The 27,749-nt window shown below is 32.3% G+C and overlaps 3 protein-coding genes and 1 non-coding gene across 5 annotated transcripts; 3 read left to right on the plus strand and 1 right to left on the minus strand.

Moving 5' to 3' along the window:
* Positions 1 to 864: 864 nt before the first annotated feature.
* On the plus strand, positions 865 to 14,300 carry LOC108484933 (protein transport protein Sec24-like At4g32640). The gene is made up of 25 exons (XM_017788813.2): positions 865 to 1,201; positions 1,344 to 2,279; positions 3,155 to 3,397; positions 3,621 to 3,695; positions 3,836 to 3,934; positions 4,044 to 4,155; positions 4,581 to 4,708; positions 5,328 to 5,447; positions 6,266 to 6,346; positions 7,305 to 7,382; positions 7,517 to 7,609; positions 8,189 to 8,243; positions 8,381 to 8,457; positions 9,229 to 9,300; positions 9,475 to 9,558; positions 10,234 to 10,353; positions 10,463 to 10,531; positions 11,355 to 11,432; positions 11,550 to 11,688; positions 11,973 to 12,137; positions 12,372 to 12,517; positions 12,589 to 12,768; positions 13,407 to 13,495; positions 13,621 to 13,652; positions 13,806 to 14,300. The coding sequence occupies exons 2-25, from the start codon at positions 1,413 to 1,415 to the stop codon at positions 13,910 to 13,912; spliced, it is 3,309 nt and encodes a 1,102-aa protein (XP_017644302.2). The 5' UTR covers positions 865 to 1,201; positions 1,344 to 1,412; the 3' UTR covers positions 13,913 to 14,300.
* A 796-nt stretch (positions 14,301 to 15,096) lies between these two features.
* LOC108484934 (uncharacterized) lies at positions 15,097 to 15,756 on the plus strand. Its single transcript, XM_017788814.1, has one exon. It carries the CDS (start codon positions 15,097 to 15,099, stop codon positions 15,754 to 15,756), a length of 660 nt encoding a protein of 219 aa, XP_017644303.1.
* Positions 15,757 to 22,872: 7,116 nt separating this feature from the next.
* LOC108484734 (uncharacterized) lies at positions 22,873 to 24,627 on the plus strand. Of its 2 annotated transcripts, none has more exons than XM_053029976.1 (2): positions 22,873 to 23,388; positions 24,357 to 24,627. In XM_053029976.1, the coding sequence occupies exons 1-2, from the start codon at positions 23,084 to 23,086 to the stop codon at positions 24,409 to 24,411; spliced, it is 360 nt and encodes a 119-aa protein (XP_052885936.1). In that variant the 5' UTR covers positions 22,873 to 23,083; the 3' UTR covers positions 24,412 to 24,627. The 2 variants fall into 2 exon arrangements, with proteins under 2 accessions (XP_052885936.1, XP_017644125.1); XM_017788636.2 differs by lacking the exon at positions 24,357 to 24,627 and adding an exon at positions 23,930 to 24,271.
* Positions 24,628 to 25,569: 942 nt separating this feature from the next.
* Positions 25,570 to 25,641, minus strand: TRNAQ-UUG (transfer RNA glutamine (anticodon UUG)). Its single transcript has one exon. It is a non-coding gene; the product is annotated as a tRNA-Gln (tRNA).
* Positions 25,642 to 27,749: the final 2,108 nt, after the last annotated feature.

Here is a 27,749-nt window from a genome sequence, read left to right on the forward strand (position 1 = left end):
GTGAACACGGCTTGGGACACGAGCTACCACACGCCGTGTGCCACCACAGCCATGTGATTTAAGTCAGTGTGTTACATGGCCTCCGACATGACCATGTGTCCTAAGTCAGAGAGTTACACAAACTGGCACACATCTTGCGACACGACCGTGTGACCCAACTCAATGAGTTATACGGGCAGAGACACGGACTAAGACACGACTGTGTGTCCCAACTTTGAAAGTTACATGGCCTGGGGCATTCCACACGGTTGTGTGTCTCCTGTTTTTGAATTTTTTCATATTTTCCTGAAATTTTCTAATTTGTTTCAAATTAGTCCCTAAAGGTTTTAAGATTAATTCTTTAGTCCCTAAAGCTCGATTTAAGCCTCGTAGATGTAAGATATTTTTATAAATCAATTGGTTTATGGTATTTGAAAAATTATATTGAAATAATTATGATTTTACTTGTTTATTGTTGTTAACTTGCTGTAGCATTCTTGTAACCCTATTCTAGTGATAGATATAGGTTAAGGGTGTTACAAAGGAGAAAAAAGAAAAAAGAAAAAAGTTTTTATGGTTTAAAAATGTACGATAAATTAAATTTATTTATTATTATTTTTGAACATTAATCTTATTATAAGTTTTCTTATACAATACTTAAAATTATCTATAGCCTCTTCTCAACTTTTAATAGGAGGATAATGCGTTTTAACGCTTTCAAACTCACATCTTTTTACACGAATAATAATATCGATTACAATTGAACTAATGCTACGTCGTGACTTATTTATTTATTTATTTATTTTTAAAGGGAACAGAAGGAAAAACCGGTAAATAAATCCAAATGGCTATTAATTGTAAGTCTGTGAAAGTAATCAGTGTTTTTTCAACAGTCTCAGACAAATAAAATACTTTCCTTAATTATACCTTTTTTTTTATTTATAATTTTTTTACAATTAAGATTTATTACAAATTTGTCTCCCATTCCTTCGCCAACGTTAAAATACCGTCGCTCTCTCTCTCTCGCTCTCGTTATTAGCCTTTTTTGTCTCTCTCTCCTTCTCCGATCATTTCCCCAGATCCATACCTCCGGTCGCTCCGATACTTCCCTAAAAAACCCTAATTTCTCCGATCTCTCCTTCTAAAACCCTACTCTCAGATCTAAACTTAATTATCTTCTTACTTCCACAGATCCGACCTCTCCTTTTCTTTCCGATATCAGGTACTTAATTTCCTTTATTATTCTTCTCAATTTTATTACATTCGATCTTAGTTTCTTTTATATGTTAATTTGCGATTACTATTACTGTGTATCTTTTAGAATTTTTGAAGAATTGTTGTTTTTGTTGTTTTGGTTTGTGTAGATTTGATCGTGTTGCAAAATATATAGACGGTTATTGAAAGAGGGGATTAGAATTTGTTTCTGATTAATTATGGCAGCTCCTGTGCCTCCAGGGGCACCTAGACCCGGCGCCAATTCACAACAACCACCACCAGGAAATGTTAATCCTAATTATCAAACCAATCCCAATTCGTTAGCTGATAACATGCAGAATTTGAACCTAAATCGGCCAGTTTCAATGCCCAATTCTGGTCCTAGGCCCTCCCCTTTTGGTCAACAACCTCCCTTTCCTCAATCTGGAGGTTCAGCTGGATTCCCCGGTGCCTTGCCGCCAATGGCACGGCCTGGTCCGCCACCTGGTATGATGGGAAGACCTGCAGTGCCTCCTACTGGACCACCACAATCTGCTTTACCTGCAAATGTACCCCCAGGGAGACCCCTTGGTCAACCTCCTGGTCACTCTTCCCCTTTTGGGTCTAGACCTCCTCCTGGTTCTTTGTCTTCTTCAACAGGTGGTGCTGTTCTACCTTCTAGCGCTTTCCCATCTTCAGGTACACCTAGCGGTGGAGTTGCACCACCAATGCCAGGTGCTCGCCCGAATGTTTTTATGTCATCTCCACCTTTGACTGGTCCAGCTGCGCCCCTCTCTCGTGCACCTGCTGGTCCTTTGAGTAATGGGCCTCCAGCAATTGTTTCGGGAGCTTTGCCTGGTGCACCCCAGTTTCCTCTTGCTCCAAGTGCTTCACAACCTCCTGTTGGACCTCCACTAACTATGATGTCAGCTAGGGCTCCTGCTCAGGCTCCAACCATGCGTTCTGTTTTGGGAAGTCCAGCTGTTACTTCCCCACCAGTTCAACCAATGCCTTCAGCATCACCATTTTCAGCTGTGCCTCAAGCTAGACCACCACCTCCAGGTTCTCCTTATGGACCACAGACTTGGCCGATGCAGCCTCAGCAGGTTAGTACTACAATCTTTACAGTTTATGCTTTCAGAATTCTTCCCATAAAGAAATGTAAACAACTGGAGTATATCATTGATTTTATTGTTGTTGAGTTGGTCATTTAGCAATCTGTATAAGGTGTACAAGGTCTTTGATTTCCTTTCTTTTCATAATGCATTTAGTAACTAAAATTTTATCTGCACCTCTTTGATGTTTGGAATTTTTGGCATTATATTAGTAGCTGTTAATTTGAAGAAAATCTAAAGCAATATAGAAATGAAGAAAGATTTTAGTAAACTTATAATGGAAGAATGAAAATTGATGGATGTGGTTTACTTTTCTACAATTAAATTGTTTATGCCTTGTAAATTGCTTTACAGTATATAGCTATGTTGTTCAAACTTTTTCTTTCTAATTATTATTTTCAACATCTCATCCATTCAGTATTCATCCAAAAAGATATTGTTTTCATTGAACCATCATAAATATTGGATTGGCTTGAGAATTGACATGCAGATATAATATGAGGTTCTGTAGCCAATTGCTGAAAGTTAAATTGTGCAGAAACTTACAGAACTGTGCAAAAATTAGGCATTCTGTTACTGTATAACCAATGGCATTTGCATAATAACAAAACCAATTGGAAATTGGTTATTGAACTTCACTAATTACATTGAATTTTATCAATTGGCATACGAAATTTTGGTGTTGGTGGATATTTAAAACCTTTGAGCCAGGTTTATGAAGTTGCTTGGAAATGGAAACCATTTTAAGGCATTCTATATGAGGTGCAGGAAATTCTAAGTACAGGATGTTTTGGCTTGGTAAGTGGTGTTTGGAAGTTGTTCACTCCCATCACTAATTAGATTCTGAATTTTTTGAATTGTTTTAGGGAGCCCAGGCTCCTCCTATTCCTGGATCTACTCAAGCACAACCTCCAAGAATGTTTGGAATGCCACAACCACCTACAAATCAAGCTATGACTACCATTCCACCTGCTATCGGCCAGCCGGGAGCCCCTTTATCAGGGCCATCGAAGATTGATCCTAATCAAATTCCAAGGCCCATTCCCATTCCAAGTTCCTCACCAATCGTGTATGAAACTCGCCAAGGCAACTCGGCAAATCCTCCTCCGGTAAAAGCTTTGATCATTTTAGAAGAACGGAAAGAAAATTACTTAATTCACTCAGGAATTTGCTAATTTGCTATTCCTTTTGATCTTCATTTAACTTAGGCCCATTGTTCTGGCTCTCTTTACTGTGTTGTCATTGCATGTATGCATAATGCAATCACAGCTTTGACATATAACTGAATTTTGAATTTTGTTTCTTCTCCTGATCACTTGTAATCTTTTGAAGCCTGCTACTAGCGATTACGTTGTCAGAGACACTGGGAATTGCAGTCCTCGTTATATGAGATGCACCATCAATCAGGTCATAACAAGCTATATAAATTAATTGTGGCTTTTTTTGGTACTCTTTTATATACTTTGATTAAGTTTGCACTGCAGTTTCACCACCAGTAATCTTTGTGATGTTTTGAGTGCTTATCGATTGTTCTTTCCATTTAATAGATCCCTTGCACAGGCGACCTTTTGACAACATCGTCTATGCAGTTGGCTTTGTTAGTTCAGCCAATGGCTCTTCCTCATCCGTCAGAGGACCCTATTCAAGTAATGCCAGTTGTACTTGTTCTTCTAGCTTGTTATGCAATCTGTCGGGTTGTCAAATGGATTTTGTAATTTGATCTGCTTATCATATTTTGAACATTTCTTACTATAGGTTGTGGATTTTGGGGAAAGTGGTCCTGTTCGATGTTCCCGTTGCAAAGGTTACATAAATCCTTTCATGAAGTTCATTGATCAGGGAAGAAAGTTTATCTGCAATTTATGTGGTCAGTATTAATCATCTTTGTGTGCTCATCTCATATATTTTGCGGTATCTTGTGTATTTTAACTTATTCTTATATTCATACCAGTCTGTTTCATCGTGTCACTGTCAAAAAGTGACAAAATTTCATTGATTAGTTGTGCTTAGACTTTGGGAGCTAAATAGGAGACTGGTCATAATAATAATGATTTGAGAGCTCTTTTTTGGTAGTAGCTGTAGGGTTCCTTAGATTACAAACGGATGCATGCTTCTATTCTTAGTTTGTTGGACTTTATCAGTTTTAAGGTTTCCTCTTTTCAAGCATAAAATGCTTTTGATATATCAAGCAAATACCATGACCAAAGAAATCCTTCTCTATTGCTGCTCTCTGATTGTGTTGCTGTAATGTAGTAAGGTGGCAATGTAATTGCTTGTACTATTTTCTTTCAGGGTTTACTGATGAAACTCCTCGTGACTACCACTGCAACCTTGGTCCTGATGGCAGGCGTAGAGATGCTGATGAAAGGCCTGAGCTGTGTAGAGGAGCAGTTGAATTTGTTGCTTCAAAGGAGTACATGGTTCGTTAACATTTATAAATTTGTACTTTTTAATTGATTAACTTTTAAATTTCTATCTTCTTTAATTGTAGCCCTCTCTATCTCTTTTTCTTTATTAAATGCTCAAGTATCAATTATAAGATAGATGTATGTGTGCATCTTTGGATCATTTATGAATGGTGTGATTAGTAAACATTTGATTAAAGCATAATGAGGATGATATGCCTATACCCAACTCAAAGCAATGTCTCCCCAGCAGGAAGATGCATTTTTTGCCTCACTTTTGTATCTGATCAAGTGCCATACTGTGGTAAAGTAGTTGAGATACTGGATCTTTCCTGTACAACTTTGATTAATCAAGCATTCACGGTAATATCCAAAAGATCAAGATGGCCAAAAATGACAAAGGTTGAATAATAATGATGATGATGATGATGATGATGATGATGATAATAATAATAATAACAGTTAAAAAATTGTGCTAACATTTGCTAGAATTTAATTGTGTGAAATTATTGTGATCAGGGTTCACCTGGGGCTTTCTTAGTTTCTTTATTTCTTGCATCTGCGGTTTGTCTTGTTTCTTTTTTAACTTGTAAGAAGATAATTCATTTGTTTGTTCTGAATTTCTCATGTCCAGGTCCGTGATCCAATGCCAGCTGTGTACTTTTTCCTAATTGATGTATCCATGAATGCCATACAGACTGGTGCTACTGCTGCCGCTTGCAGTGCCATTAATCAAGTCATTTCTGATCTTCCAGTGAGTTTCTCTAGAATCACTGGTCTTTGGTTCTTTCTTCTTATGGTTTACTTTTTCCCTATTCTCTTTGCATTTTATTGGCAGATATGGCGATTATATTGAGAAGATTATATTGTGTGTTTTGATCAATTATTTTTTTGTTAATAGTTAATTGCAAAAGGTTTTAGATTATTGTATCAAAATTGTGCATTAATTGTTGCCTGTTTATTGCTAAAGATATGGGCTTCTACTGTTTGTTTCCATTATCAGAACCGATCATGACTGTGACCTATTTTCTTGTTATTATTGTGTGAGTTATGCGTGTAAGCATTTTCATAGAAATAATTGTATCTCAATGCTAAGTTCTTGATCACCACTCTGCCTTGGTAAATAAGAACTGAGCTGTATTTTTAAAATGCATTTCTCCCTCTGGTCCAATTTTTAGTTTTTCTTCAGTTTCTTGATTGTGTGTTTTGCATTTCTTTGTTTGCTTGAAAATTCAAACTAAATTGTTTATGCATTAAAGAAAAAAGTTGAAACATAAATTTTTGTTGTAATAACAAAATAGAGGTTGTGAACTGTAAATGGCTCCACTTGACCTTTGAGTCAGTTTGGATATTTGCAGCTGAGGATTTTAAGCTTTGTTGTAGGTGAGTATCTAATGGTTGAAAATCTAATATGGATTGTTGATTTGGGTTAGTAATAGCTATATTTCGAATGAGATCTGTTTTCCAGTTTTGGTTGAGTTGATACATGGCTTGCATCTGCTGTTTTTCATTCTGAACACTCATACAAGGCAAGGAAATTCAGTTGGTTGAGGTATTAATTGCTTATTGCAGGAAGGTCCTCGAACTCTGGTGGGAATAGCAACATTTGACTCAACAATCCATTTTTATAATTTAAAACGGGCCCTACAACAGGTCAGTATTAGTTACAATCATTCATTCTATTTGTATCAAACATTCCATCTTCCTGGCTATTATTGTACTGAGTAGAAGATTCTTTTTCTTGGTTTCATCATGTGCTATATATTTGTGAAAGAGAAGTCAATTTAGCAAAAATGACTTAAAGAATATCCTAACATATTTAAGAGGTTTTAAGTATTTCTTTTTGTTAGTATTGCCATTGATGAAACTACGGCAAACTAAACACATTCTGGGCTGGCTTGCATGTTGGAAGCTTGAATTTGGTGCTACCTACAGGAGGGCAGAAATATGATTTTGGTGCTTGCAGTTTGGATGGTTCTCTTATTATTTAAGTGGTTTTATTGAGTAAATTCTATGAGTGGTTTAAGTAGCACACGCATATAAGAAAGGTGGTTAAACTGTGGAAATTATGTTTACTCATCTCAATATCTAAGATCGTGATAGTAACAGTAGTTGCTTTGACCTATCCCAAAATCCCCTGCTTGGTTGGTGGGGATAGAAAGAAACACGTTGCTAATAATGTGTAAAATGTATTTTGTGAATCCATGTTACTTGGGATGGTAACAAACAGTAGTTGCTTTGACTTATCTCAAAATCCCCTGCTTGGTCGGTGGGGATAGAAAGAAACATGGTGCTAATAACCTGTCAAATGTGTTTGTGAGCCCACATTACATGAGGGGATTGGGGTTGCTGTGAGAAGGTTTTATTTAACCTTCATGGTTTTCTTGAGGAGACCATCTCGCTTGGTCCATCTTCCTCCATTAGCTGTTTCTGTATCTGGAAATCGAGATTTTATTTTGAATATAACAGGAATGCGTTGTGTCCATTTCCAAATTTTATTTATCACTAAAAGCTCTTTGCATTTAATTTTTATATGATCTTTTTCTCTGATTTTATCTACTGAAGAACCTCCTGAAAATGTTAGCTGATTTTGATGTCTTAAATTTTGCAGCCATTGATGCTTATTGTTCCTGACATACAAGACGTCTATACCCCTCTTGAAACAGATGTTATCGTTCAGCTTTCTGAGGCTAGTTCTTAATATATGAGAATTTTTTTCTTATACCAGTTGAAGTTACTTAATTATTAATTTACTATGATGTCATATTTAAGACCTCTCAAGTATTTTGTTCTGACTTGGTTTTTTTTGTTCCGAGGATTCAGTGCCGCCAGCATTTAGAACTATTGCTTGAAAACATCCCAACAATGTTTCAGAGTAGTACAACTGCTGAGTCATGTTTTGGTGCTGCAATCAAGGTAAGTCATTACAAGTTTATATTATAAATTAGTATAGCATTTCTTTTGCTTTGCAGATTTTAATCCTTAATGAGATAACTTATATCTTTATCTGATACCAGAAGAGATCACTGGGGTTCAAGCCTATGATCACACAGTTTCCCGAACCCCACTGATCCTACTACCCGAGCTAGCCCCAGGTGGCAATGGGATTTGCATATGCTTTCCAAATTGTATAGCAAGTCAAATAACTTACTGCTATTCTATAGCTAGAATCACATGGTTTTTGTCGTAGGTTAATCTGTTTCCTAGTTAACAAGTGCTTTAATTATTGCTAGAATCTAATGAAGAGTGATTGCTTCATGGTTTTTAAAAGCAAAAAACTTAACCTCTGCTTAAGCAAATTATGATTGTAACTTTGGCTTGCTTTGAAGTATTTGGCTTCTGGTTTTGTACTTGATGACGAAAGGTCGATGACTGATCAAAGTTAGACTTTTATGGTTATCCTGAATGTAAGGCCTGATGATGATTAGAATATATGGTAATTCCTGTATACAAACGTGTAAAATTTTATATCTCACTATTCTATTTATATTTCAGGCTTCATACTTGGCCATGAAAAGTACTGGGGGCAAGCTTCTAGTATTTCAGTCAGGTAAGCCTATATACGTACAAAACATTTTCATGTTTTGAGATGTATATCAACAGTTCTTACCTCTTATACCATAAAAGTTGACGTATCTTTTTCTACGGTTCTCTAATGGATGTGTATATATATAATTTTCCTGACAGTCATGCCGTCTGTTGGCATTGGTGCCCTTTCTTCTAGAGAGGCTGAAGGAAGAACTAACATATCTGCTGGAGAAAAGGTTTGCAGATCTTTTTAAAATTGTTCACTCTCTATCTCTGCATTTTATTGAATAATGGTGCATTATTTTTTTATTTCTTTTAAGCTTAGAATAGTTGTTCTTTTAGGGAAGCAGTTATCCCTGCACAGTTACATTCAAAAATGTGGAACCTTGTGTTTGTTTGTCTGATTTCTGAGTTATGACTGTTGCATCTCATCTCTGGAACCTGTTTTATCTTTTTAGCTTGCATATTGATTCTTTTGTGTGTTCAGAAGATTGGGATGGTTACTACATGAGAAGTTGATTTATTAATTGAAATGCTTCTCTATCTTTTGATGAATATATCGATAATCTTCTTTCAAGTTCCATGCTTAACCATATTCAAGTTTTCCTATCCGAAAGGTGATATTTTTGCAGGGCTACTGACTTGCTTTCTAATTCTTGTATTCTTTTTTAGGTTTTCAAAAGTTAGGCCTTTTGGGTGTGGTTATTGATTATATTTGCGTATAGTTATCTCATATAGTCACCTTTATGGTGGACTTGTGACTTTCACTTGACTGTGGGTGTGCGTGAGTCTCCATCTAGGAGAAAGAAGAAATAAGCAAAACGCTTTCATATTTCAAATATGATTATCTTGTTTTTATGCTCTTTCATATTGAACCTCCAATAATATATTTGTTTGTATGATGAGATTCCTAGTACTTGTTATTGAAGCTGGAACTACTTTTTTCCTGATGAAAGATAACATTGTGCTTCTGTTTTATAAACTTTTTTTCGTTTCTATTTGATTAGGAGGCTCATAAATTACTTCTTCCAGCGGACAAAATTCTCAAGACAATGGCAATTGAATTTGCTGAGTATCAGGTAAATCTCAAGTAATTTCTTTCTTCTAATATCATTGTAAAATGGTTAAAAAATTGTTTTCTGCATGATGAATGTTTGTTAAAATCATATTGGTTACATTACATTGATCTATGGCTATAACTGCTTTTTAGTTCTCTTTATTTTACCATGCTCTTATATTGCAATATGTGCCAGGTTTGTGTTGATGTATTTGTCACTACTCAAACATATGTCGACATTGCTTCCATCTCCGTTATACCAAGAACAACTGGAGGCCAGGTATTAATTGATATTTACCTTGATTTTTCCCGTTTCACTGCTTGATAATGTAATACAAATTGTTATCCCCCAAAACCCATACATGTGTAGAAATGCTGAATGTACAAGTTGGTTGTTACTCTTGCTGCTTCAAATTGAATTTCCACCTGCACTGTTCTCTCACTTTAATTTACTTTCTATAATTTTAAAGTCGTATTGAAAATTCTTATGTACATTATCCTTGACAAAATTCAAGCTTTTGGAATAAGTATTGCGATTTAAAATTATAACTTTTTAACAAAAACTGTTGAGACTAATTTGCTTGAAATTGTAAAACAGAGTACATTTTTTATTACAAATCAGCATTCACCTAAGTAGCTGTTAACCATTAATTCATTTAGGAGAGCATGCATGTTTGAAGGAACGTTTTAAAGTTTGCAAACTGCCTAGCTGCAAACCTTGCATGTTGGCTGGCTTTAAAATTCTATTCCAATTAGTGCCATCTCAGTAACTAACTTTTGGCCTGATGCATGTTTGGTGAAACTTGAGAGCCTGACTGTGTATTGATCTATTTATTATTCACTATCAAATCCGTAGTTGTTGAGCTTCTATGTATTAGGTCCTCAGTACCAGCAGAACATAGTTATTTTTTGAGTGGAAGACTCGCATTTCAACACTTTTCTCTCTAAATTACAGGTGTATTATTATTACCCCTTCTCTGCAGTATCTGATTCTGCAAAGCTCTACAATGACCTTAGATGGAACATCACCAGGCCCCAAGGTTTTGAGGCTGTAATGCGTGTGAGATGCAGCCAGGTATCATTTTCTGATGTTTTGTCTGTTTCATAAAGTGAAATATTGATAATTCTCATCACATTATGATGGTAATTTAACTTTGATCTTTTTCCCTTTTGAATACTTGTAGGGTATTCAAGTTCAAGATTACTCTGGAAACTTTTGCAAACGCATTCCGACCGACATTGACCTTCCTGGGGTTTGTGCTTTTTGAAAAATACTGTGTTATATTTGTCATTATTGTCTTTTAGCAATTTTTTCACTACAATTTTTGTCTGATTCTCAATTAGAGAATGATTGAGAAGTTGAGCTTAGGAAAGTATAAGCTTCATAGAGGTGATTGTTTGGGATAAAATGCTCCTACCTGGTGAATAGTCTTATTTCGTGAACTGATGTATTGAAGGATTTATTACTAAAATATTAGTTACATTCCCCCAGTGTTTGAAATTGAATCGATGGTTCTATAATCTTTTATCAAAAAGATTTTACATTTTTGTGGTGTTGTGATTTAAGTCAATATTGTATATGAATGCTTCTAGATGGTTGGTTTCGTTGTTTGTTATATGTTTGGTTTATAGATATTTTTCCGCATGGGCATGTTTAAATTTTACTTTGTTTTGTGTTCTGTTTGAAGAGTTATACCTTCATAATCTGTTTGAGGTGTTGAGTGTATGTAACTTGGTTACTTGAAGAAAACTGAGGTTAAGATACTGATACATCAATTCTTATATTAAACAATTTGTATGTAGTTTTCATATTTAGTATCATATAACCAATTATGAGATATTCCTTATTCAACATACTCCCAGGTCGCATATGTATTTATGTGCTCCTGTGGGCCATATTTTTAGAGCTCATGAATTTGGTTACTTTGCTTCTTATATGTATTAACTTTTTTCTTGAGAGAGGGGTTTTGCATGTTTTATTGCTAGGAGGGATTGTTGACATGATTAAGTTTCACCTAGCAATTTGACTTTTTTATCAATTTGTTTCATTCATGACCAATCCTTTCTGTTATGCAGATTGACTGTGACAAATGTATATTGGTAACCCTAAAGCATGATGACAAATTACAAGATGGTTCTGAATGTGCTTTTCAGGTTCTAACTTAATACTGCCTGGACTTTTAATGTCCATCATGCCTCCTTCCTTTTCTTTTAATTTCATGAAGTTGATAGGTCTAACTCTTCTATAATATTCTGGCTTTCACCTTCCAGTGTGCCCTTCTCTATACCACTGTTTATGGCCAAAGAAGAATTCGAGTTACAAACTTATCCTTGCCATGCACAAATATGCTAAGTAATTTGTTTCGCTCTGCTGACTTGGATACTCAGTTTGCATGTTTATTAAAACGAGGTATTTGAGTCTGCTTTGTACATCTTCCTTTACTTTCTTTTACCTATTTGGTGAGTTGCTTGTGCATGTTTATTGGTTCTGTCAATTGTTCTTTCCCCTCTTATGTTATGTTTTCTCTGCTTCAAACTATTATTTGAAGATTCTCCTTGTCTGCATGGTTTTTCAAATTATGAATCGAATCTTTTCTATACAGATGAGGTGTTGGTTTTTTATCTGAAAAAGTTTTTGAGGCATTTTTCTTTACTGACCATGTATTGCCTTTTTCTAATTTACCTTGAATGCAGCTGCCATTGAAATTCCTACAAGCCCACTTGTGCAAGTGAGGGAACAAGTGACAAATCTTTGCATCAACATTTTGTTTTCATATCGTAAATTTTGCGCCACTGTATCATCATCTGGACAGCTTATTCTTCCTGAGGCCCTGAAGCTACTTCCCCTATACACCCTTGGTATATATGTTTTTTTGCTAATTATATACCTGATTTCATTCTTAGATTATTGGTTATCTCATTCTCTTCCATTATTATTATTATCTTGAGTCAACCTGCATCTTCGAACTTCTTCTCTCTACCATTCTGGAATATACTATGGCAGTGGTTCAGTCATCTTAAGAAAAAAAAATTAAATGTTTTCCATTGGTTGATAATGTTGGTGCATTTTTTTTCCCCTTTTTCTTTTTTCAGCACTAATGAAGAGTACAGGATTGCGGAATGATGGCAGAATAGATGACCGGTCCTTCTGGTTCAATTATGTTTCCTCTCTTTCTACTCCTTTGGCAGTGCCATTGGTTTACCCTAGGATGTTTGCTATTCACAACCTTAGTACAAAGGTAAATATTTCTAGTTTTATAGTCCAGAGTATTTCAACCATGCTAACAGACAGTTTATGCTTGTTTGACAGGAAGGAGATGAGTCTGTTCTTCCTCCTATAATCCCTCTATCTAGTGAACATGTCAGCGATGATGGAATCTATTTTCTGGAGAATGGTGAGGATGCTTTAATATATTTTGGGAGCTCAGTGGATTCAAGCATCTTGCAACAACTTTTTGGCTTTACCTCAGTTGATGAAGCCCCTACTCAGGTTTTCTCTTCTTCTTCTTCTTTTCCTGAAGTGTGTATGTCCACATAAATCCTCATTAACAGGTTAATTTAAAAAGAAACAACTTGTGAGAATGCCCATAATCACACAAATTATTGAGCATCTCAATTTGTGTTTCCAGCCTGGTCAGATTTATGCATTGGCCTTGATAAGCAAATGTATTATTGTTACCCTAATTTGAATAATTTCGCTATTAAATGCTATAAGTCAGATTGCTCATTATATATTGAATCTGTCACATCCATGTTTTGATTTTAGTGGCTTTTAAACTCCTTTTATGATGGGACTTGGTCTTGCATTCTTTGTTTCCTTTTTGTTTTAATAGTGTGAACTTCTCTTTGTGATTTATGGGAGTATGTAATTTTTTTATTGGATGATAACTGTCTTGAAAGGTCTTCTGCTTGATAACTTAATTGTATGACACTCAAATAAGTGGCCTTGGATTCAATTGTTAGGATTATTGGGTTAGTGAATCTCCTGTAATAAGTTTGGAAGGAACTATGGAAAAGGATGGGAGTATTAATTTGTAATTAGTTGTTCATTGTTATTCTGTGTCTTGACCCTTTTGCATGCCTAATACGGACACTTACGCCCTTTTCTCAACATTTCTGTATGTTCAGTTTGTGATTCAGCAATATGACAATCCATTATCAAAGAAGTTCAATGATGTAGTAAATGTGGTTCGGCGCCAAAGATGTTCCTATCTCCGGTATGATTAATGGTTCTTTCTTTAGCTTTACTTTATTCCTAAACCAAATCTTTATTCCATTTATTTAATAAAAAAATTGAAGTATATCTCTGTTAATTGCATTTAATCTTTATATTGTTTCACAGCTTGACATTGTGCAAGAAAGGGGATCCATCAGGTCAGTGCATAAAACTTTCCCTCTCATGCAAACTATGATACTGCTTGAAAAATAATCTGTGTGGAATATTAGCCAAAATACATGTGGATAGGTTGACTAGGTGTATTATGCAATTATGACATTGTCATGACTTGAAATTGTTACATTTTCCAGGAATGCTGTTCTTCTCATGCATGGTAGAAGACAAGAATGCAAGCGGTCCCTCTTATGTCGAGTTTCTCGTACATATTCATCGGCAAATCCAAATGAAAATGTCATGATATTTCAAGTTTGATTGATTCAGCTCAGAGTACCAGATTTTTGTTCGGCATTGCATGGAGCACAGAGCAAGTAGTTGCATGTCAGATGACAAGCATCTAAATGGCTTCCAACTTGGAGTTTCTCATACATATTGAGTAGCAATTCTGAGTGAAAATGGGGCTTCTTTTTTTTCCTTTTTTTTTGGGGGGTTTATGCATTTATCAGTTTGTTTATGATCATCCAACTTTTGTGATGCATTTGGAGATAAGACGTATTTCTGATATTTAGGATCTCAATCAATTATTTTTTTTCCTAGAAACCCAATTTCAGCTAAGTTTTGCTAAATAGAGGATTTTGTAGTTTCACCCTACTTGATATTACAGTGGAAGTTACTTCAAGTAAAAATAATTGAATATATACATATATATATATATTCAGATTTTTGCTTCCCATTCGTGGGATTGTTTTTTTCTTGGTTTTCCCTTATTTTCCATTTAAAGGCTAAATAAACTTTACCTGGTGTATACTAGTGAGATTCCAACTTTAGTACTTGTTAGTAACTTGAGCCTTCAAAAAGTTTGAAATTTAAATTACAACATTTATGACCTACAGGGCTGCTATCTTCAGTCATAAAACATTTGTGTAATATACATTCATAGTAATTTATAGCTATAAGTGAAATCAAATAATATAATGTAGAAACAAAATCAAAATGAACAACTAGAGACTTGTATCAGAATAAAAGTCTGGACTAAAAACCAACATTAATGGTGAACGCCCCAAATCATTCACCTTCAATTTCTGTAAGGCCAAGGAAAAAGAGTTATAATGGTTGAATTGATTTGAGAATTATTAACTGTTCACAAAAAAATTTGTAGGAACATGCAATATAGCAAATTCCCATACCCTGTAAGAGATACTCCTGAGTTAAATTTGGCAAAACAAAAAACAATAGAGTGCAAAAGGAAAATAAATAATAAAGGATAAAACTGGATAAACAAAGGGTTAAATTTGGGAAAAGAAAAAGGAAGGGATAAACAAAAGCCAACTGACATGACAATAAAGCGTATATAAGAGTCGGTGATTTCTTGCTCCAAAAACCGTCATCAAGAAAAGCCCACTACTTCGACTAAAACACCTGTTTTTTCACTTACCAACAACCCCCTTCCCTCAAAAAACGCCCCATTCCCCAAATCCCCTTCCCATGGCTTCCAATTACTGTTTCAAGATTAGGCAAGAACAAGATAGTACATTAGAACAACTCTGTTCTTGGATCCCACACCATGTTTTCATCATAGGATTGGCGTTTCAATACGTTTCACCTCACGGAACAACCTTGGAATCCTTTCATCGATCACTCATATGTCGTCGAGACTGGTTCTTATCACAAGAGTACGGCCCAAAGGTGGTGTCTCTAATGTTGGCCAACACGGGTGCATCCCCAGACTTCCTTCGAACTGCCATTGATGATATATTGTCTTTTGCATGGGAGATTAACACCGACCCTTTTAACCTCCGACGCCAAACGATAACTTTGCTTGTCGAACTACTGGTTCAGGCCACCGATGATGATGGTTCATTAGCGGCGTTGAATTTCAAGCCGGCGAGTAGATCATTTATTCAGTCCTTGAAAAGGGTGAAATTGGGGGAGGATGAAGCTTTCTTGCCGTTGAAGAAAAGGGGGAGGATTGAGGGATTGAGTTCAAGGAAACAATGGGAATGTAGTATCTGTTTGGATGAGGTTCTGGAAGGTGAAGAAGTGGCGTCGATGCCTTGCGGACATGTATATCACAGCCACTGCATTTTTAGGTGGCTGGAGACGAGTCATTTGTGCCCATTGTGCCGCCACCAGATGCCATGTTAGATCGGATTTTCCAACCGCCATTTCACTTTCTTTTAGTAAGCTGTTGAATTTTCTTGACAGACTCGAATTTTTGGCTGTATTATATATAAGGCCTAATTGTAACTATTATTGACTATTTCTCTTCCAAAATTGGATTTTAGCAATCGTTTCGATCAAAAAAACAATTTAACAATTGAAATTCGATATGCAACATGTAAACCCAGAATTGTTTTTGTTCATAAGATTCCCAGAAACTTGAATCCAAGGATCCTTTTATTCTTCATCCATTATTTGCTTAAACTTTTACTTCCAAATTTAATAAATTAACAATTAATATTTTTAACAATTTAATCCTTTTTTAAATACTTAAGATAACTCATTGGGTATAATTTTTTCACAAAAAAGTGTAAAAATGATAAAGCAGGTAGAATATCTACCATTTTTATTTTATTTTATTTAAAATTATATTATCCTATCTAATCGAATTCGAAAAATTAAGTGTTGAATTTAAGTTATAAAATATATTTAATATTTTATTTAAAATAAAATATTAAATATAATTAAATTATAATATAATCTTAAATAAAATAAAATAAAATAAACCATTGAATTTATTCCCATTAAGTGATAAACTGGTATTTATCTACTTATCATTTTCTATAATTTTAATAATCTTCATTATGGTTTATCAAAGCGTTTAAAAATTCAGTTTAACACTTAATTTTTCAATTTATCAAACATAGAGTAAAAAAAATGTTAAAATTTAAATGATTCAATCCTGCTTTTTATCATTATTAAAATAATAAGAAAAGTAAAATTCCTTAATTGATTGTCTTTATTAATTAAATATTAACTAACTTTTCTATCAATTTTCTTATATATAACGTTTTTTATTTTCTCATTAAAATTTTTAAAACTAATTATTTAATCTTTGCTTTTTCATTGAAATAAAATATTAATTATTTTTATTATTGATAAAATTAATTTTTCTTATTAATGTATAATTTATTAATTGATTATTTTATTAAATTAAATATTTACTATTTTTACATTATTTTTTATTTACATAGATAAAATAAATTATTATTCATAAAACTTGAATAATTCATTCTCCATTATATTTTATTTATGACATGTATCTTTTCAAATATAAAAATCAATAAATCAACTATTATATCTTAATTTCTTATTAAAAATATTACTTATTTTCATTGCCGTTACCATCAATTTAGTTATACATTGTTGTTAATAAAATTTAAATTATTTGTGGAAAGAATCTACTTACACTAAAAATAGTTTTACACCTTTCATATATTTTTGTATGATTATTATGTTAACGATCTAACCATCATATTTCATATTTCATATTTTATTCATATAAATCATGCATATCAAATTTAACATAAATTAAAATTTTTAACTATTTATTTTATGTAAAAAATTTCAACTTTTCTTGATAAATATGACAAAATATCGGATCGATTCAAAATTTTACATATATGATAAGTACAATTATATTGATAAATTTAATAGTCGAATCATTAAAATATTAATCGTACAAAAAATATATGAAATGATTAAAATTATTTTAATAAATATATTATTCCTCATCTTTTATTTATTGTTATATATATATATATATATATATATATATATATATATATTAACTATTAAAACACTGTGATTTTGAAACCCCAACGGACATTAATACTGCTGCCTTTTAGAGGTAAGGTTAAGAAAACCTACAAGCAAGATTTGACACCATATGATATTGGTTGGAAACAATCCAAAATAGGATAATAGACATAACATAACTACAAAATCTACATTCATGGAATGTGATTGATATATTGAAGATAATTTATTTTTGGAGTCAACATGTCACGTTCGCATTTGATCTGATTGTTTAGTTTAAATATATGACATCATATTATATTATCGAAGCAACTCCAACCAATTCAATATCATTTAACAAATAACACAACATTCGAATAATTAAGTAGCATATAATTTTTAATTATTCGCACAAAAATAATTCAATAAATGATAATTGATCTCATGTATATATTTTTTAGGGTTTACACGGGGTCAAACATAGAGTTGGGATTCGAATTCCAACTCTTAATATCAAAACTTAATAACGTGTCTCGAGACAATGATACTATGTCTAGAGACAAACCTTCCTTAACTTACTATTTTGATTTGATACAGATATGTCTGAGGCATTAGGGATCATGTCTTGAGACATCCTGTCCCTATTTTCTTCATTTAGCCTATTTGTTTGAATGTCTCGAGACAAGTGATTATTGTGTCAAGACTTGAAGCATGACAAATCTATTTTAGTTTCAATGTGCCATTGTCTCAAGATATAGGACACTTAGTCTCAAGACTTGCATGGTTAATCTTGAGATCTAAACCAATAATATGTACTAATTGATAAAGGCAGGCCCTATGACATATCAAATATACCCATAACTTTATCCGACACTGTTAATAGAATATTTTCCTCTTTCTTTAATAATTAAATTACAATCACAAAAAAAATCATTAAATATCACATTTCAAACATATAACTTTATAAAATTTACTAATAATCATATCATTTAACTATACACTAAATTTATAAATTCATAGTAGCATTCAAAGTCTAATATCGTTATGGCACATATCGTTTATAATTTTCATTACATAATCACAAACAAAATTATATGCATATTCAATCAGTACACACTTTTGTGTTTAACTGAGTATATTCCACCTTATTTCAATTACCATCAAGTCCTCAAACATGAAAATATATATATATATATATATATATATATTACATATATATATATGTCATCAATTATATTTCTATTTTTAATTTAATTATTTAATAAATATAGCAAAAATAAATTATGCAAACACAAACCGATATTGCTATTCATGGCCTGCTATCACCTTAGATCCTCGACAATATAGTCTCATTTTCGCCCTACATTTGAGAATTCAATTACAAAAATAACAATAGTTGATATTCAACAAACATAAAGCCAACAATCAAGCATAATTGCTTACTTTACAAATAAATTATTTTTAAACCTTAATATCCGAAAATCCTTCATCTTTTAATTTTCTTGATCGGACCTTACCATTAATCATTATCAAACCTCAAAATTCCTATTCCTAGGTATTTAATGATACATAATTATCTATACAACTAAAACTTAATTCAACTTCAACAAACTCCACCCACTACAATTTTAACATGATTTTTAACATAAGTTAACTTAATCCTCTTCAACCATGACATCTAAACTTCCAATCCAACAATGGAGATATAATCAAAACTTAAAGTTAATTCATGAATTTAACACTTGTGCTATGTTTATCTATCATATATATCAAAATATCCAACAAAAATCAAAAGGAAATACTCATCAATTTTTAGTTATAACCTACGGCAGTAGTGAGAAATGAGAGACCAAACTTTCCTCAAGATATTTCGGTGGAGAAAGATCAATAACTAATTATGTTAATATTATAATTTTACATTTTAATTAAACATAATTAATGAAAATTCAATGGTCATGATTTTCTCAAAATTTCAATAGTGGCAATCAAGCAATCATTTCATTACAATCCACTAAACCAAATTTAATAATGGTTTTTTAGTCTTTTAATCCTTGGCTTAATTACACAATAAGGGCTTACATAAAGTTTTAACCAAATCTCCTCATTTAATTAACCTTACAATTTACTCCCTGTATTATTTGTATAATAACCTAATCAATATAATTACTAACTAATTTCATTTCTCACTCCCATATTCCACTCATGACGTCCTCGTTTCAACTTTTTAAATGACTCAAAATAATAAATTTAATCTTAAAATTGATTTTTTCGACATGGAAAGATACATTACAAAAACAATAGTTGGATGGTTTTGACTTTCTAATCATTGTAGTTAGGCTAATGTGTTCAAGTTCAATTCTCGTTCTTCATATTGAAAGATATGTCAAACAAGACATGCAACCAACACGAAAATTGTGATTCCAAAACCCCAAACAACAAGTAATACCACTGTTTCTGGAGGTGAGGTTGAGAAAACTTACAAGCAAGCTTTAACACAGTATGATACAACAAGAAACAATTTTAAGCAAGATAATAGAGATAACATGACTTGAAAATTTACATTTGTGGAATGTGATAGGTGTATTGAAAATATTTCCTTATTGGAATCTATCTAATTGATTGTTAATATAACACTTTTTACTTGAACCAATCTAATTGATTGCTAATATAACACTCTTTACTTGAACCAACAAAGAGTCCAAATAAACGATGCTATATTCGATTTTCAAAAATAATTTTTGATATTTTATTCACTTAATTTATTATTATTAAATTTAATTTCACACTTTAAACACTTCCAATTCATAATAACCAACCATCGAAGGAATTTAAATAGTTGAAATAACATAAAAAAAATAGCATATAATCATCCACATGTGAATCGAATTTCAACATTGAACTCAAATTTACTCAATTCAACCTGTAATAATTCATCAATATTTCTCCTCCCATATACAAGACTTGTTCCATTAACATAAACTTATGTACATGTGATACTATCAACAAAACAAAATGTTCTCAAAAGATTAATGTATACGATGTGAATTTCGAAACTACTCTTGAATTTTTAAGGTTGATTATGTGTTTTAGCGAAGTTGAAATTGTGTATTGATTGTGTGTTTGTAAACTAGGGTTGCCATAATTTCTAGAAAAAAGGTTATTTATAATTTTATTAATAATGATTTTTTATATTTTTAATAATTTTTATGATAATGTTGAATTGCATCTAAAATAACCTAAACATATTAGTGTCTAGATTCAAATGAACTTTGATGATTATGTCTCCAAATTCATTATGGGAATACAAGTTTAATAATTTTTTAGGATTTTTATTTTTTAAATATATATTGATGTGGGATGCCAAGTCAACATACTATCTATGTGGCATGTCACATGTCAACATTTATTAATGGTTACAACAATTTCCATTAACAAGAGGCTCTAGTTGTTTTTTTTATTATTATTACTAGATGTCCTATAGGATAAATTTTTTAAGGATTTATTTATTTTTTACTTTTTGTTCTAAGACTTTTTTTATAGATTTAATAATTTTTTTATTTTTAATTTCCAACATTTTTATATTTATTACATAATAATTTTCGATTAGGGTTATATTCATTGTAAATTTAATTATGAGCTTAATTAATCTTTTGATTATTTTATGATGTTTTGTTTCATTCAAAACCTTTTAAAAAACTATTTTTATCTTCTTTCTCATTTTAATAAAATAATAAAATTATTATGACATAATAATATGAAAAGTCATGATGTTCAAATCCAATTCGAGTTTGGGCTAAACAAAATATAATTACAATAAAATACAATTTGATTAACATTTTCTAAGTTCAAATATCATTTAGGTACCAAAAATAAATTAGGTATCAAGAGGCACAAGTTCTTAAGTTGAGAGATTAAAATATTAATGTTGTAAGAATCGGTTGTTAAACAAATTAGACCATCAATTTCCAAATAAAAATAAAAATCAGAAAAATAATAAATAATAATATAAACCCAAACATTCATTTTATAAATTATAATCACAAAATTAAATATTTAAATTAATAAAATCCTATTCAAATAGTTTTTAATCAATTCAATTATTTTTTATTAGTTCAATTAATTTTACAATGATTCAATCCTCTCATAATTTTATAATACGAAACCATCGATTTCTTATTTAACCGAATAGTTCAAACTCACAATCATATCAAATATATATATTAATACTTTCAAAATAAAAGGAGACTCACAACAAAATCTCCCCCTATTTTTCTCTCATTTGCAATTCCAAGGCAACTCCTTTTGCTCCTCCTTGCTGACGTTTAGCAACAAGCTCATAGGTCCTTTTGCTTATCCTTGCTCTACACTGCTTTTGCATCTCCGTCCAGTTGCCCAGCAGTTAAGCCCCTGTCGGCATCGTGCCTCATCCTAAACAGGCAAGGTGGTGCTTCCGCCCACTCATTACCTTGCTGCATCGTTGCTTTGCTTATGTCAGTCACACACTTCCCCCTATAATAGTTTGCAATGTCCTTTTTTCTTGAAGGAAGATATATAGTATAAAGAATTTAAATAGAATTTTTTTTTATAACTTGGTTAATTAAATTGGGTGATTACCTATTGAGTTTTATGTACATGGATATGGTAAAAGGACAAGACACTTTGAGCTTGAATTTGATGATGTAAATAGTTTTTATATATAATTATTACTTTTATATTTTGAGATAATTATAATTATTTTATTTTTATTTGTGTTTGAACAAATTTATTTGAAAAATATAATTTTCTGAAAAAGACTCGTAATGAACAAACATAGTTTTTGGATAATTATTATATTATGGAAAAACATAACTTAAGCCATAAATTATGTATTAAGTGACACTTTCTTTAATAAAAAACACATTATGCACATATAAAACTCAATAATGCTATTTTCATTATTCTATTTTTTTGTTGTTTTAAGACTTTTTATATTCTAGAGGCAAAATTAAAACCTAAAGAATAGTCACGCCTCAAGTCTGTATCTTATTTCCCTCAAATTTGTCTTCTTACACCACAAGTTTTTAACAATTCAACTGCTATCCAGCATCCCTCATTTCAAGCACACAAACGCCTCTCCATCTTGCTCCCTTTTTTTTTTTTTTTTTAATGTCTTTGGACCACTCGGATTTTGGTCTATTAGGTTCCACAAGAACTTAATTTTGTCTAAAATTCTATTACATCTATTGATTCAAGTTAGAGATATTTCTACAATCACGAGAATCTCTTTGCTCCCAATTTTGATAGGGAGTTTTGATTCAAGCAATGAGAGTGCTTTTCTGTGTCATTAGGTTTACTAGTATTTTGGGGCTTTAATGGGCATGGGATCAAACTTTCTCTATTCAATGTAGGTGAGTGAATCTATAACTTAATGGGCTTTTGGCTGGATAGGACTTGTGTTCCCGTTTTGCTTATACCTTTTCTTTGCTAAATGAAGTTTCCATAAAAAATAAAAATAAAATAAAAGGCCCACTCATTTCTAGAACTCATTTCTAGAACCTTACACTGCCCAATACCTTGATGCCGAAGAAAAACCCAGAACTCTCCACTTTGCTCCTTTTTTAGCTTAAACTTCATATTCCTACACTTCCGTTTTCATCAATAAAAGGCGAAACCCAGCCCCCGCAAGAGCTTCAATCAAACCCCAGAAGAACACAGGCAAACAATCCTACCTTTCAAAAACTAAAAGGAAGAGAAGATGTTCTTTTTCTTTGTGGGTGGATTAGAGCAACAAGCAAGACAAGTGCTGAAATCAGGTGTGGGAAGGTGCATAAACTGTGGTTCCAGAGCTGATCTTGTGGAGTATGAGAAAGTATTGAAGCTTTTCTTTGTGCCTGTTTGGAGATGGCCTGGGAAAGACCCACTCTTGCATTGTAACAATTGCAAACTTTTCTTCCCTCAGGATTTGTCTTTTCCACCTCCCAAGATCGATTCTTCATCTGCTGCCGTTTCAGCGTCTCTGCGTTGCCGTTTTTGTGACAGGCTTGTTGAGCCCGAGTTCAGGTTCTGCCCCTTTTGTGGCTCTGCTATCTAAAATTTTCCCTTTTGGTGAAGAACCTTGATGGGGTAATAAGGGGTTTAGATTGCTTCTGTATATACTGGATTTTTAGTTTCTTTCTTGTGTAATAAGGTGTTGATTAGTATATCAATAAATTTTATTGATAAAGTATCATACATGTCTGCCCATTCAAACACCAATGATAGGAAAGACAGGCTCATATAAATGCTTAATGCCACTGACATGGTCTCGTTGCTCAAGTCTTGAAAGACAATACAAAAGCAAAAACTGACCATATTCTTGAAGAATTTTCAAGTTTAGCTGCTTTCAAAAGGTTAGTCATAAGCACTATCACGAGAATGGTCTATCATAGCTACCAAATGTTGTCAGAAAGTCATTTGGTTATGTAGCCAAGGGGGGTTTCAATTTTCAACTAGGTTTTTAGCTACTCAAGCCCGCTAATCCACTACCCAAATAATGGAAAAATGAGACATGCCTCCGTGACAACATTCTATATGATAATCTTGTTGTCGTTGTTGATGAAAGGTAAAAGCATACATGAACCTGGTGAAGATGTGTTGTGCACTCTTTGGTACTTTCCCAGGCTTTGATATCCCGACGTCAACAGTACCAAACCCGGTGGTCGAAATTCCATATCAATAGGATAAGGGTCCCAGTATCCTTGGAGCCCTGATGACGGTGTATAGAACTTAACCAAACTGAGATGTTCGAATACCAATAAGGAAGATACTGTTTTAACACAATGACTTCATCTTCACATTGTGCAATCGCGTTGATGGCAGTTTTAAACATTTTCCATCTGATGTGTATTCCCACTCTGACACATGTAAAAAAATGTTTCAAGAACTAGAAAGTTTTATTCTACAACTGGTTAAACACATTGATGGACTGGATATCAGTGAAAGCATATCTTAGTGTGTAAACCATTCATCAATATGTCTTTCCTTTTCAGAAAAATACGATACCGAGTGGCTGTAAACTTCCTCAAATCTTACGAATGGTGGTAGGGACATTGGATATGACCTTTCACTGAACCAAGGTGCAGAGGACATGCTCTATGTGCACGGGTGTTCTGGAAAACTTCTTGATTTGCCATTGTTTCCACAAAAAAGAACCCATGGCTCGAAGCAATCAATTTGAATCCGAACGTATTGTGGTTGTTCTTTTTTTACTATTATCATTACTATGATGCTTATGGTAATTAATTCAAGTCTGACCCAGAATCATTGGATTTTTCTGTAATCCTTGTTGCATGCTTTTCCTAGTAGAAATTATAAGAATCACAGTTTATCTACCTCGCAGTTCCATTAACCTCTAATTTTGGCTACTTGTATGTGAGCTTCTGCAAGTTCTCCTTGCAATTCTGTGAGCTCCTCCTTCATGGTGCCCATAGACTTGAATTCACGAGCCAAAGTATTCAACACTTCCACTGCCTACAAGCACATCCAACAAGCTAACGCAAATAAAAGCTTCCCAAAAGATTAATAGGTAAAGAGATAAACATCGAGATTGAAAAAGACCTTTTAACCTTTTCATGAAGAAGCATGATTGTGAGCAAATCTTGTCCAGCCCACCAGTCACGGTACTGAATATCATATTTGGCCACTTCCAATGCCTGGCACCCCAAAGCCCCATCTAACGCCCTGAAACTGCACCAATCTCTTAATGAAGCCATAAAATCAAGTACCCATATCACTCAAGCAGACAAAGAAGAATATTTTCCAAGGTTGAAATGAAAGCTACCCAAAGACTAAATTATTAAGGTAAGAAAGTGTGCACACAAATTTAGCTGAAACAATATACATTTATTTGGTCTAAAGCTTAATTTTCAGCAGTGAATGCAAGTGCCAATATGCGCGATCTTCGATTGAGACACATATCTTTGTTCTTGTGGGGCTCCTTGCCACCTCGGATGTGTTGGTGTTCGTTATTTCCTTGGTCCAGGTTTTAGTTTAGTTTCCAGTTATTTTTCGTTCCTTAGCAAAAATACAACTTCTGGGGTTTTCTTTGGGTTCTTCCATTACAAAATGTAATCCTAGCAGATTCCTTTGATGTTGCAAGCTTCAACACTTCGATTGAACCTTGAACTCAAAATAAGATGGGAAGTACGTTATTCAAAAAATTATGTTTTTGAGATTCTCTTTTCTATGAAAGAGACCACAAAAGGGTCCTACCGGGAGTCGAACCCAGGTCGCTGGATTCAAAGTCCAGAGTGCTAACCACTACACCATAGAACCTCACTGGTAACAATGATCCCTATAAATATTAATAACTAAAAGAAATTTTAAATCTTGTGCATTTGATACATGTTAATTGGTGAAACCACCGTCTAAATATAACCAAAATAATTTAGTTCCTATACTATTTAAAGGAATTAAATAAGATTAAATTATAATATAATTAACATTTTATATTTAAAAATGATATGAATTTTTTATTTGCAATCCAATTTTGAATAAAACATTTTATTTATAAAATCATAAAAACTTTGAAAATATTAACTTCGTTAAACAATAAATGTTAATGTTGTTGACATTTGATATTATTTGATTCTTTTTATTAGTACAAAAATTAATTTAATTCGATCTCTATAATAAAACAAGAAAAATCCATCATCTGTGGAAGGAACTAATAGAGTAAGCTTCACTTGCAAAAAACAAATTTGAACGTAACACTAACATTCTTTTTGCCTATAATTTTTTATATTGAGAGGAGTTTAGTTTACAAAATATAAGATTATTCAATACATTATCATATTTGGTTTATTTAGTTAGAATATAAAATTTTATTATTTGATTAACAAAACATTAAAAGCACATTCCATTAAGTTGGAAAGAAGTCAAACAATTTGACATTTTATTATGTAAATTATTTCTTTTAACGTCGATGAAATTTTATAATTGCAATAAAATTAGTAAAATAACATTTATCTCTCAAAATATTAATTTAAATAATAATAAATAATAATTTTTCTTATAAAATTAAAAAATATAATAAGTATATGTATTTTTAATTGGCATTGAAACAAATTTAGCCTTTGATATTTACCTATTTTATCACTTTGGTCCTCTTTTTTTTTTTTATCACTTTGACCCACAACTTTTAATTTTTAGTCAAATTATTTTCTTTTAGACGAAAAAGTTAATTGAACTGTTATAATTTTAATAGCACAAATGTGGCAGCCTATGTGGCTATCTACATGATCTAACATGAATAATTGTTCTAAAACTTTTTTGAACACTTTTGTAACTTGTTGAATTTTATTATTTTTATGAAGTATACATATTAAATTTTTAATTGTCCGATTAACTTTTCTATTTAAAAGAAAACAGTTTGATTAAAATTTAAAGTTGAGGATAAAAGTGATCCTAGAAAAGAGTTAAACCAAAGTGACAAAAATAATAAATATTAAGGGTAAATTTATTATTATAACTATTTAATTCAAATGTAAAACTATAAAGTGTTAAGTAAAGTTTGGTACAAATTGAAGGTAATATCCAGATATTTAGATACGTTAAAAAGGACAAATAAGGGTTACTCAATTAAATTAAATTTATAAAAGAAGGGTAAACTTTTCATAAAATCAACATTCCATCCTAAATCTTACACAACCTAAAGAAGATGTGGTAACGAGATTATCCCTATATTACCACATTTTAATATGATATTCTTAACTCAAAATAATCTTCAAAATCCAAACAAAAGATTGTTATTCTATAATCTTAAATTGCCACTTCAATTTTTGAGGGCCAATTTTATGTTCTTACATAATATTTTCACGTTTAGTGCTCAAAGATCATTGTTGGTAGAAATATAATATTGCATAATGTGATTTTCATGTTCCAATTTCAAACATTAGCATGAGGTGGTAATCTCGTATTCACATTAGTGTTAAAATTTAAAAATATAGAGGTAATTTTAAGTAATTTTATCTTTTGCTTTTACTATTTAAATCAATTTAAAAGAATTAAACTTGTTAAAAAGTAAATTTTATAACAATAACAATTTAATAAAATATACTCTTTAATAATCTTATATTTTGACAACCAAACATTAGAATCTTTCGTACTAGACAAATAAGCCAAACTAATCTATCTAGTAATAATATCAAGATTTCAAAATATAGGGGTAATCTCTATACCGGCTCTTTCTTAAATAATGTACGATTCCAAAGGTATTCTTCATGTTATGATATTTTTATCGAGGGGCGAAGTCAGAAAAATTTTTTAGGGGGGCCGGATGAAATTTTAATTTTTTATAGTTTACATCTTTATAATTTGTAAAGGATTAAATCAAATTTTTATAATTTTAAGGAGGCCAAAGTGTAATTTTACTTTTACTAATT

Source organism: Gossypium arboreum, chromosome 6 (assembly GCF_025698485.1).
Source record: "Gossypium arboreum isolate Shixiya-1 chromosome 6, ASM2569848v2, whole genome shotgun sequence".
NCBI lineage: Eukaryota > Viridiplantae > Streptophyta > Magnoliopsida > Malvales > Malvaceae > Gossypium > Gossypium arboreum.

What these genes read in the sequence shown, in the direction of transcription:
- LOC108484734 (XM_053029976.1), top strand. Translation starts at nt 23,084, where the DNA reads ATGTTCTTTTTCTTTGTGGGTGGATTAGAGCAACAAGCAAGACAAGTG. An exon ending in CTTGTTGAGCCCGAGTTCAG is followed by an intron (nt 23,389 to 24,356) that starts GTTCTGCCCCTT and finishes TTTCCTTTTCAG; the next exon opens with AAAAATACGATACCGAGTGG.
- LOC108484933 (XM_017788813.2), top strand. Translation starts at nt 1,413, where the DNA reads ATGGCAGCTCCTGTGCCTCCAGGGGCACCTAGACCCGGCGCCAATTCA. An exon ending in TTGAATTTGCTGAGTATCAG is followed by an intron (nt 9,301 to 9,474) that starts GTAAATCTCAAG and finishes AATATGTGCCAG; the next exon opens with GTTTGTGTTGATGTATTTGT. An exon ending in CAAGAAAGGGGATCCATCAG is followed by an intron (nt 13,653 to 13,805) that starts GTCAGTGCATAA and finishes TACATTTTCCAG; the next exon opens with GAATGCTGTTCTTCTCATGC.
- LOC108484934 (XM_017788814.1), top strand. Translation starts at nt 15,097, where the DNA reads ATGGCTTCCAATTACTGTTTCAAGATTAGGCAAGAACAAGATAGTACA.